Below are 12,451 nucleotides of genomic sequence, written 5' to 3' on the forward strand. Positions count from 1 at the left end.
CAGTAAAACATTTCACTCTCAATACATGGATTTTATGCCTGAATAGGTATTCTTCTTTTTATTGGTCTTGCCATATACATCAATGCTTCCCTTTGGGGATGTCAAGTATTCAGTAAGGAATGCCAATTTTAAATCCTATATTCTAAATAATGCTAATATACATCTTATGATGGTATGGCAGTAGCTAGTTAAATACTGTGATACCAGTGTACTGATCCCAGTAAAGTATTTCTGAATGAATCTGGCATTAAGAGAATGGTTTATATAATAAGCAGTGTGATAAAGAAGAAAACAAAAGAGGGAAGTATACCCCTCACTGGTGAGATCAGATCATAAACTAATCTCGCTGGAGGTCCTCATCCCGCCCCCACCTGAAACAAAAAAGACCACAGTGAAAAACTTCTCAAAAGCCGATTTCACACTTCTAAAAACTAGTGTGGTCTCCTTTAAGGCCCCTGAGCCAGTGGTAAACATTACTCAAACCGCTGAATCACTTACAAATGCCTTCTACCAGCACCTACAGGACTGCATGGATCAGGCAATCCCAAACAAAACTAAGACTCTCTGTACCAAAGGCAAGCGTCCAGTCTGGTGGACCCCAGCCATAAACAAGCTCTACAACAAAAGGAGGAAGCTACTACAAGATAGAGCAACATCCTTGAAAGGTAAGACACCTTTGATCATTATAAGTAAAAACTAAGAGCTCTCATAAAATCATCCAAGGCAAATTTTGAGAGAAAAATCGCCAAGGACTCTAAAGACAATCATAAGGCCTTCTTTAGCTATGTTAGAAACCTAGGAGGAAACTCCCAGATATGCTCAGAATTAGTTCAAAATGATGTGAAAATTACTGAACCTACACACATTGCTAACATACTGGCTGACAGGTTCAGTGCAAACTTCTCCCCTCCCCAAAAGGAGAGATATCTATTCCAGAGGATTGTAGCCCCCAAACATCTCCAACGCCCAGGTGAGAACTGCCCTCACTAAGGCAAAAACACAGCATCCATGGGACCGGATGGTGTCCCCGGCTGTGTGCTTCATGAACTCAACGAGGAATTAAACCCACAGTTAGGACAGCTGTTTAATCTTAGCCTCACCTCAGGATACGTACCCAAGGAGTGGCGCACGGCGACTGTGGTCCCACTTCATAAGTGCGGTGCCTCCACAGACCCTGGAAATTACCGCCCCATTAGCTTGACAAGCCTTATCTGCAAAGCCATGGAGAGGATCATAATGGAACTCATAAATAAAGACATAGGGAACTTGCAGACTTTGGATCCAACCCAGTTTGGCTTTGTCAAAGGCAGATCCTGCCTCTTAAACTTGGTTGACTTTTGAGACAGTCACCAAGGCCATTGATGAGGGAAAGGCAGTCCATACAGCCTACCTCGACCTGGCAAAGGCCTTCGACACAATACCCCACTCAGGTATCATCGAAAAACTCATCAGCTTGAATGTAAACCCATACATCACAAGATGGGTTGCAAACTGGCTAAGCGACAGAACCCACAGGGTCAGAGTTGCTGGAGCCATGTCAGACTCAAAGCCTGTCACAAGTGGTGTCCCACAGGGCTCAGTCCTGGGTCCACTCTTGTTCGGCATCTACTTTTCTGAAGTACAAGCAAACACAGGAGGGTTATGGCTGACAAAGTTTGCAGATGACTGCAAACTGGGCCATAGTCGAAAACACATCTGACACAGATATCCACCAGAAGGGCCTCACAGAAGCGGATAACTGGTGCCAGAGCCATGGCCTGAAGTTAAACGCCAAAAATGCATAGTCATACCCTTCGGGAAAAACAAGGTTACCCCTAGCTACCATATAGGTGAAAATCCACTGAGCACAGAAAAAGTCATCAGGGATCTGGGGACCCAAGTTGACAGTAGTCTTCGTTTGACACTCATGTTGCTAAAGTAGTTAGGAAAACCTTCTATATCGCCCACCTGATCATGAAGGGATTCACATCTAGATCAAGGGAGGTCATCCTCCCCCTGTACTCATCACTCATTAGACCTATGATTGAGTACAATGCCCGTTCGAATGTATCTGACCAGACACCTGATGCAGCTTGAAAGGCCCCAAAAGTTCCTCACCAAAAGGATAAAGGGTCTCAAAATATGTCTTATGCTGCCCGACTGAAAGAACTCCAGCTTTATTCAGTCTCATACCGCTTGCTCAGAGGTGACCTGTGCCTGACATATAAGGCCATGTCAAACCCAGATTTGATGAATATGCTTCACCTCAAAAATCTAGATCCCTCAGAACCACAAGGGCGGAGACTTAAACCTTGACACGGTTATAAATAGAACGTGCTGGAGGGACAGATTCATCACCCAGAGACTCCCTATGCTGTGGAACAAAATCCCGGTACATGTGAGGCAGAGCACCTCGCTGGCCTTGTTCAAGAGGAATCTTGACCAATGGATGGGAGATCGCAGATATACCCCAGGGATTACTTCAGTGTCACTGCTTGACAGAGGCACAGAAAAATGATAGGCATAGTTTTTATTCAAACTAAAGGGGTGGCGAAAGCCACATAACTATGGGCTAGGCTTATAAATGCCCTTGGGCAGATAGCCTAGTATGAACCTATGAACCTATGAACCTATGAATTAATTCTAAAGTACTTACAAAATGTTTTGTCAGATTTGCTTTTAAGAGCTATCTCCTGACTATAATCTCTCAACAACTAGTCCAGTAAACAATTTTGCTAGTTTATTTAAAGGATCTTACAACAAGTATTGCTACTTACTGGTTTCTTGCTTTTTCCTCATCATGCAGGGTGCCCCAACATGAACAGTTAAAGAAGCACCTTCTGCTGCTACTCATTTCTTCTATTCCCTCAACTGGACATTTGGGCAACAGCACTATAATAAAAAACTTTAAAAAACAAAACTAAATGGTGATTATGTTCTCTGTTAATGCAAATCAACAACTCAGTTAATTATAGTGTTGACTTATCTCATATATGGTTTTCTGATGGCACCAGCACTTCAATACACACTGAATGAAAACTGCAAAACATATACTAGAGCATGCTTACCTCAGAAGTAATGCCCGCTTCAAAAAGAGCTGCTACAACATAAGCTGTCAAAGCGATCCTTCCATGTATTCCACCCTGAAAAACAGTTAATAAGGGAATCAGTATTGTGTTCTGAACATTTTTAAGTCATAGTTTGTTTTCCTGTAATTTAAACTGCCATTGTTTGGTTTTGCCTTCTACCTTTCTAAGTCTCAAAGTGAAAACATGCCAGAAGAAACCTCTTTGCATCTAAAGTGTAATTTTTTTATATACTTTTGTGGGAGCTTGTCCTTTGTCCTATGCCCCATCATGATTGGGTCTATATTAGAGGACCGAAGATGCATTCTTTCAAATGCGTCTTGGTCAAACTTAAAAGGCTGAAAACGCAAAATTCTCTTGGCCACTTTGGTACTTTGCCATTTTTGGCAAATGTTGGCAAAGAGTTGGTATATTTAAGTAGGGGGTATGGGGAGCGCAGCCCTCCATTTAATGTAATGTTTGAAATTGATTTCCATTTTATTTTTATTTTTTTGTTGGAACAATGATTTTTTTTCCCTTGGGGAATAAAATTGCTGTTCTGACACTTCCACGTTGTAAGCTTTTGCTTACATAGGGTTGATCAATCACCGTTCGCTTTTTTAAATGCTCGGGGATTTAATATAGACCCCAATGATTCCACAACTGCAGGTCCTGTAGTTTTCCAAACCAAGAAAACATTGCCAGTCATAAGTACAAAACATAGAAGACTTATGTACAAATATCACAGGAATCAGTAAAAATCAACTGTGGCACAAGGAGGGAGGGAGAGTCAACAAGGACATCTCAATTTGCATTGGGAAAATAAGTTGTTTAGCTCTTCTCAGGGTGTCATTTAGAGAGGCAATCCAACAAGATGCCTAACAGGACTGTAACAATACTGGGTGGGGCTCTACGATACCTTCAAATAGCCTTGCAGGTTAATTTGTGCAAGTGAAATCAGTGTTATCCGTTAAAAATACAGGTCTCAGGGAAGCCGGTACTACTAATGTTGACACATTCACAACACACTGATTACATTAGACAGCATCAGACAATAAGCAGCATTTGAAAAGTCTCTTTTAGCCCTGCTGATAATTAGCGGAGGTTGGGTGCTCTGCTGATGTCAAGTCTGAACTAATCGGTGCATGCCTGAAGAATTAAGGTAGGGATGTGAGTGGGCATACTCGTGTCCTACCATGGCAACACTCCAAATACTGTAGAGCAGGATCAAAAAGGAAAAGGTTCTTTCATCAGCAACAGGACAGTCAACCCTAAAATTACTTCAGAAAGATATCAAAACAAGAAGAGTACCTGGCGAAAGAAGATCAGCAGTCAGATGCTACTAATTTTGGACAATGAATCATTTTGAGTGATTTGCACAGCTGCTTGTTACACAAGGTTCTGATTGGCCAATCCCTTCTTAGTAATTGTCATAGTGTTTGACAGGAGAAGAGGAGTAGGTAATACTTTATTGCAGTTGAAGAGAAGTCTAAAAAAAAACCGAGATGAAAAATAAAACACAGCAGCTATTTGTTCCCTAACAGTGATATTTATGATGTATTTTGCCATTTTCTTTAGCATTAATTCCATTTTGTAAGAGGGTGGCAACCCCTTAAAAAATCCACAACAATCTTCGTTATAAAGGTGGAGGCAGTACTAGAGGTTTAAGTAGGGGCATCTGTCCCCCTTATGAATGAAATTAACAAAAACAGTGCAGGTTTCTAGGTTATTTAAGAGAATAGGTAAAAAATAACTAATGTATGTCCCTGCCAATACCAGAAACCCAGTCACTGTTCATAAATCAAGTGCCAGTGTGGTGCTGCTGCTGTTCATTGTAACTCTACTCTGTTACTCTGCTGACATGTCCATTTCATTCAAGAAACATCAGACTTTGCAGCCCTGCTTTTACCACTTTAAACTGCATTAAGGGCTACTTATTGCATGGTTCACTCTGGGCATATAAGTAGTTGTAACTTGTTCCAATATTTTAAAACATAATGCATACTGACATGTTAAGTCTGCCTGCTATATTTAACAAATGCCATTTTATGCCACTCTGCTTGGAGGAAAGGAGCCTCCTTCTCCAACCCTGTTTGGATGGGATAAGCAGATAGCATGAAGAAAAACAGCCATTCACATAACTAAGTATTGAAGAGATAAAAGATCTGAGGAGTGTGTGATTTAAGTGTCAACAAAGGAATATAGAAAATCAGGACTGGCATTGTTTGGGAATTCAGGTCCCATAATATTAACACAAAGAGAAGGGCATGCTCCCAACTCACTGGGTCACCACATCCCAACCAAGGGCCAAGAACTTATTTTATCCCTGTTGCAATGAAGCAGTGTTTACATTACTGAAACTTCTTGTACTCTGTTCCACATTGTGCATCTTCAGTTTTGATTTCATTTTGTCATAAAATTTTAGAATGAAAATATGTATCTATATGTAATACACACAAGTACAAAGAGAGGTGAGAGTGACTGAGACAAAAGCATGCTTTATAAATTGAGCAAGAAAAAAAAAACACAACATATTCAAATAAATACAAGTTTGTGACTAAAAATAGAAGTTATGTTCTTACCATAACGTTCCATGTTAGTTGCCTTCTTCTTGCTGGATGGGTTCGGAGCCGACCTCGGCTCCGACTCGGCCACTCTAAAAGCTCGAGAGTTGGTTCCACCGGCTCGAGGCTCCCCTTATATCCCACAATGCTAGGCGAGAGTTACCTCAGATCTCGTTTGTAAGCTAACCCCAGCTTATAACAGTAACAGTATAACTGTAAAACAGAATCCACCTCTAACAACAGGAAGAAAGAAGGGTGACCTACATCCTGAACCAAGAAATATGCATAATAGCATATGTCTAAGAAAGAGGTGGTAGAAAGAGAGGTCACAATCACAACTCCTCTAGGTCTGTCCAGGCCAGGGGGAAGGAGGGTGGGGCCTAAGAAGAAGGCGAGAAGAAGACAACTAACATGGAGCGTTATGGTAAGAACATAACTTCTATATGTTAAGTTGTCTATCTCCTTCATTCTTGCTGGATGGGACCGCGTCCCTAGCACCTTGTCCCGGGTGGCCTAACGGAACAGACTCCTGAGAACAGTGGAACCAAAGTTAGCTCTATGCCTAGAAGCTAAATCCAACTTATAATGAGAAATAAAAGTGTGAGGAGTAGCCCAAGTAGCCGCTGCACAAATGGTGTCAATAGGCAGTCTGTCTTGGAAGGCTAAAGAAGTAGCCAAAGCTCTGGTGGAATGGGCTTTAGGTTTATTAGGCAATTTTGTTGTCTAATTTCATATACCAGGGAAATCAAAGATGTTAGCCATCTGGATAATGATACCTTTGAAACTGAAAGTCCCTTTCTGCTTTCCGCATAGGAGACAAACAGCTGATCAGATTTTCTGAATTGTTTTGTTCTATCCAAGTAGTACCTTAATTGACGATGAACATCCAGGCAGTGTAATTTTTGTTCAGACCTATTGGAATACTCTGGAAAAAAGACAGGGAGGTCAATGCTTTGGTTTAGATTTGATGTCGAAACTACCTTAGGCAAAAAGGACGGGTTAGTTCGTAAGGATACTCTGTCCTTATGAAACAAAAGATAAGGAGGACGACAACTGAGTGCTTGAAGTTCTGAAACTCTTCTAGCTGATGTAATAGCTACCAGAAAGAGAGTTTTCCATGATAACAATTTCAAGGAACAGGAAGCTGCAGGTTCGAAAGGGGAAAGAATCAAAGAAGCAAGAACTAAATTTAGGTCCCAAGGAGAAGGAGGATTTCTTATAGGAGGTCTGAGAAGAAAAACTCCTTTCAAAAAGGCTTTGCAAAGTTTGTGGGACATTAAGGCAGATTCAGAAATACCCACATGGAAGTTAGAAATAGCTGCCAATTGAACCTTAAGTGTAGATGGAGATGAACCTGCATGGAAGAGTTCAGCTAGAAAATCAAGGACTAGTTGGATGGAAGCGGTGAAAGGATCTATGTCCTTTCCTTGTGCCCAATATGAGAAGCGTTTCCACTTACTCAAATAAATCTTTCGAGTGGAAGATTTATGGGAAGCTATCAATATATCTCTAACAGAGTGAGATAATTGAGGAAGCCTGGCTACGGTTGGAACTGGAGGAACCAAGCAGTGAGGTTCAGAGAGGGAGGAGCGATGAAACTGACCCGACTGATGGATCAAAAGATCTGGAACTAGGTCCAGATTCCACGGTCGCTCAAGAGAAAGCGATGTAGAAAGGGGAACCACACTTGTCGAGGCCAGTAAGGAGCAATGAGGATCAAGGATGCCTTCTGAGCGATAGCTTTCTGAATTACTTGAGAGATCAGTGGGAAAGGAGGAATGCATACAGAAGTCCCGGGGCCAAACTTGGACTAGGCGTCTCTGCTGGGTTGGCCTGGTAAAGGGAATAGAGTGAAATATTCTCTGCACTTGCTGTTTTGGGGAGTAGCAAAAGATCGCAGCAAGGCTGACCCCACTTGAGAAAAATTTCTCTCACTACAGAGTCTTTCAGAGACCACTCGTGAGGCATGAGTATAGCTCTGCTCAACTTGTCCGCAATGTGATTGGACTTCCGGGATGTGCGTTGCTATCAGAAACGCTGAGAAGAAATCGCCCATTGCCACAGTCTGAGTGCTTCTCGACACAGGGGTATGATCTGGTTCCGCCTTGTTTGTTGATGTACCACACTACAGACATATTGTCTGTCTGGATTGCAATTGTTCCCAAGGGAAGAGAGTCTTGAAGGGCTTGCAACGCTAAAAGCACTGCTCTCATCTCCAGAACATTTATGTGCAAGTGGCATTCGTTTGGTTGCCATGTGCCCTGGACTGTCCTGCCCTGATAATGCCCCCACCCGATCAGGGAGGCATCCGTTGTCAGTGTAGCAACCGGAGGAGGTGGAACAAAGGGTCTTCCCAACAGGAGCTGGGGGGAAGACATCCACCACATGAGATGCTTTTGCACGCCTGCGTGATCACAATGGTGTGAGACATTGGAAGTTCCTGGTATGACCATTGAGTAAAAGCATCCACTGAAGGATCCGCATGTGGTATCTGGCTAATGGAAGGAGAGGTATGGCGCTGCCATGATTCCCAACACCTTTAGAACTAACCTGGCTTTGATTCTGTTGTTGTTGAGAAGGAGTGACACCAATTTGTGAATGTCTGATATCCTTTGGTGTGTTAGCCTTGCAGACATGTTTATAGTATCTAGATTTGCGCCTATGTAGGTAATAGTGCGACAAAGGCGACAAAACAGACTTTTCGCAATTTATTGAAATACCCAGTTTTGACAAGCGAAAAGTATGATCTCTGGCCATCAGAAGGAGATGCTTGGTGGGAGCTGTGAGGAGCCAGTCGTCCAAATATGGAAACACCTGGAATCCTTGTCGTCTCAGGTGAGAAGCTACCACTGCCATGCATTTGGTAAACACCGGGGGCAGTGGTGAGACCAAAGGGCAGGGCCCTGAACTGAAAATGACTGGTTCCCAGCCTGAAGCGGAGGAATCTTCTGGAGCGTCTGTTCATTTTATGTGATAGTACGCATCCCGAAGGTCTATAGAGCACATCCAGTTTCCTTTGCCCAAAAGGTGAAGAATGGATTGCAGCGTGACCATCCGAAATCTTGTTTTCTTGACTGATTTGTTCAAGACACTGAGATCCAATATCGGTCTCCAGTCCCCTGTTTTCTTTGGAACTAAAAAGAACCTTGAGTAGATTCGGATCCTTGTTGGTCTGCTGGCACTGGCTGAATTGCTCTTTTTGCAAGCAGTTTTGAAATTTCCAAAGCTGCTAGATCCCTTTGAGCGGGTGGAACATCTGGAAGGGATTTTTTTGACTGATTTGGACAGCGAAGAAAGGGGATAGAATAGCCTTCGGAAATGATGGACTGTACCCATTTGTCTTGAGTCAGGGATAGCCAGGCTTCTGGGTACAGTGACAATCTTCCCCCGACTGCCTCCGAAGATGGGCAGTCGGGCAACACCTCAGGGATGCTGAAAGGGCTTGTCAGGGAAGGCTTCCCGATTGCCCTGGTTCTGCGGACCCCCCCTGCCCCTAAGGCGACGTCTACCATTGTTATTCCCACCTCTGCCTTTGGTAGGAAAATGACTCTGTGCATCAGGCGAAGTCCCTTGAGATTGTTTACGGAACCACATCTTTCCACCCTTCTGGCCTTTGGGGTAAGGCCTGGAAGGAGTCGAAAAACGGACTCCGACGGCAGAAAGGGTCTTGCCATCAGTCTCGCACCTAGTCAGGGTTTCTTTCACTTGAGGACCAAAGAGATGATCCATCAAAAGGGGAGTTCGTGAAAGACGTCTTGAAAGGGTCCGCAAAATTACATAGCCGCATCCAGGCGTGCCTACGTAAGGCTACACCTGTCCCTGCGGCTCTGCTCGCTCCATCGGCCGCGTAAGAAAGGAGGCACATGGAGGAGTTGGATATGGAATTAAGGGTAGCCAGCTGCGTGTTCATCTTGTCTTGGAAACCCGCAGCTGTAGGATCCTTTAACATTTCACTCGCTTCCTTGATCAAGTCCCTTTGAAGGCAGTGAAATGGCACAGGTAGTTCAGCGAACGCATGGTAAATGTCGCTGAGGAGAACATCCGCTTCCCGTACCTATCCATGGACCTAGATTCCTTGTTAGGTGGATGGACAGGTACTGAAGGATCAGCCAGTTCCTTCTTTGTGGCAGCAGCTACCACCATAGCATCCACAGAAACTCCTTTTGATAAAAATTGCTTGTCTGCTGGAGCTGTGATGAACTTAGAGGGTCTCCTGGGAGTGGGGTCCACTGAATCAGGAGCCGTCCATGCCTTCTTAGCAACCACCTGCATGAGGGGGTCGAAGGGAGGGGACACCCAGGAGATGGAAGGACGAGAGCCAAACGCCTCAAGATACACAGATTCGTCCTCCGAAGGGTTGAGGGCTGGCCAATTTCCCCTCTGTTTCAGGATCTCCAGAATGTCTGCAAATGAGACATCTTCAGAAGGGGAACGGGGGAACCCTCAGAATCATCCAAATCTGTGTCTGACGTGATAGACTCAGGTGAGTCAATGTGTTTCCTCTTACACTTCCTCTTCCGAGGGGGCTCTTCTGCCAAATCAGGAGAGGCCTCGGAAGAGGATGAAATCCCCACAGGGGGCTCCTGAGGAGCTGGCTCTCTGCGGTCCGGAATGAGGGAGTGAGTCGACTTACCCTGAGGCAGCATAGAGGGAGGGGCGGACGGAGCCGACTGTGGAGTAGTGCCAGGCTCTAACACACTCCGCATGACCTCGAATGCACCCCTGTCAGGCAGAGCCAGAGGTCCCCGCTCCGAGGAGCTAAGAACCCCCCTCGGCACCGACAGTGATGGCTCCGAGGCCGATGTCGGAGCCGAACTCACCAGCGCCGAAGCCCCGAGAGGGAGAGGGGGGTCGGACAAGGGTCCGATGCCACTCACCCCCTCGGAGCCGACGAGGGAAGTCCGGCGCCGAGATTCTTCCAAAGAAGAAAGCGGAGCCGACGGGCCGAAGACAATTGTCTCGGCTCCGGCGTAATCACAGTCTCGGTTCCGGCGACCCGGCTCGAACTCAAGAGAGTCGAAGGAGGAAAAAGTTGATGGACGGGGCAGGCATCGACTGATGAGTCGGGCTCTGAAGCATCTGGGCTAGTGCCTCGGACTTAAGTAGTCGACTCACTACCCTCTGAAGGTCATGATCCGACAGCCTCGATGACCTAGAGGAGTGAGACCTTTGGCTCCGTTCAGACAGCAGGGGAGATTCTGGAGCCGAATGAACGGAGCCAAGAGATGGTGACCTGGACCTCTTCCTAGTTGTCGGCTCCGACGGTCTGGTCGGAGCCGACACGGGAACCTCAATAACCTCGGCTCCGGCCGAGCGAGGAGCCACAGAAACTGTGGACTGAGACTTATCGGCTCCAGCCGGAGCCGATAAAGGCAAAGGTTGAGCAACCTGAGGTCTCGGCTCAGAAGCCGGAACCGAAGACCTCGATGCCTTAGAGGGCTTCCCTGTTGAAACTGACAGGGAATCCTCTGGCTTCAGTAAGCCTCTAAGAATTAATTTGTTTTTTCTTTCCTGCACGACCCTGGGGCTGAAGCCATGGCACACAGCACAGGAGTCCTGCAGGTGCAAAGGCCCCAGACAATAGACACAAGAAGTGTGAGCGTCTGTCAGAGACATTTTCTGACAGCACGCATCACACTTCTTGAATCCGGAGACCTTTGCTTCTTTAGACATTTTTTTTTTTTTTAAACTGACAGGTGTACATAAACACGCACACAAACACACAAGTTATACCCTGTCAGGAAAACACAATAAAATTAGTAGTAACACTAGAATTTAAACTAGAATAAACTACAAAAAACACACACACTCCACTAGGGAAGGGAAGGCCTAAAGGCCCAATGGAAGAACCAAAGGTTCTAGGGAAAGAAAACGGAAAATATTTAGGGTCGGGAATAAAGTTTTCTAATCTACACTAACTAAGTAAGAATATTAACTTAAAAGGGGTTTTAAAGAGTAATTTTTACAAGAAAATTAGCACTCACCAGGAACCGGTAGAAGCAACCAACCTCGAAGCTGTAGCGGCAAACGAGATCTGAGGTAACTCTCGCCTAGCATTGTGGGATATAAGGGGAGCCTCAAGCCGGTGGAACCAACTCTCGAGCTTTTAGAGTGGCCGAGTCGGAGCCGAGGTCGGCTCCGAACCCATCCAGCAAGAATGAAGGCGAGATAGACAACTTAACATGAATAATTAACCAACGCAGACAGATTAAGCATTTTTGTCAAGTACAAAACTATATTTTTCACCTGAATGTCCTTGTTCAGTATTCTGCCAACAGCAGGAAATGAGCCATCTTCCTTTTGGTGTTGAATAATCCATTCTTTTGCAGACATCAACTCTTTTGGATCAATGAAAATAAAGCTACCAGACTGAGCAAAAGACTTCAGGACAAAGGCAGTCAACCTGCAATCACCAAGCAATCCTTGGTTAGAGTTACTAGAGCAACCAAAAGTTTCTTCAGAATATGTCATACAGTGGGGAAAAAAATTATTCATCAGTTTGCATTTTTTTTTTTGGTATACTAGGAAGGGATGATGCAATAAGCACAGTTGTGTATGTAAACTTACTGTAACAGTAGACTTTCTAGAGCTTTTTTGCATAGAAGGAAGGCAATAGCCCTGAAAGAAATAATGCTAGGAAACCTACTAAAAGGTAAATGATATACACAAGGATATAAACATCCACACATTGACAATATAAAAGAAATCACAACAAAAGAAAAGGTCTAGAAGGAGGGGTGGCTATTGCAAGACTGATGTAATAGAATGTCTACTGTTATAGTAAGTTTACTTACAAACTACATTATGTTCAACATTACACTATTTCTGCAGCCTAAGCTATTT

At 44.5% G+C, this 12,451-nt stretch overlaps 1 protein-coding gene across 1 annotated transcript in view; it reads right to left on the minus strand.

Annotated features, from left to right (window-relative positions):
* The window catches only part of CPAMD8 (C3 and PZP like alpha-2-macroglobulin domain containing 8), a 7,231,600-nt gene that overhangs the window by 2,141,320 nt on the left and 5,077,829 nt on the right, over positions 1-12,451 (minus strand). The window contains exons 25-26 of the mRNA XM_044054766.1: positions 11,855-12,011; positions 3,048-3,122 (exon numbers count right to left, since the gene is read on the minus strand). Of these exons, the coding sequence (XP_043910701.1) occupies positions 3,048-3,122; positions 11,855-12,011 (232 nt within the window). The remainder of the gene's footprint in view (positions 1-3,047; positions 3,123-11,854; positions 12,012-12,451) is intronic.

This window comes from Protopterus annectens, chromosome 13.part0 (genome assembly GCF_019279795.1).
Source record: "Protopterus annectens isolate FY-2018-M chromosome 13.part0, PAN1.0, whole genome shotgun sequence".
Lineage (NCBI taxonomy): Eukaryota > Metazoa > Chordata > Ceratodontiformes > Protopteridae > Protopterus > Protopterus annectens.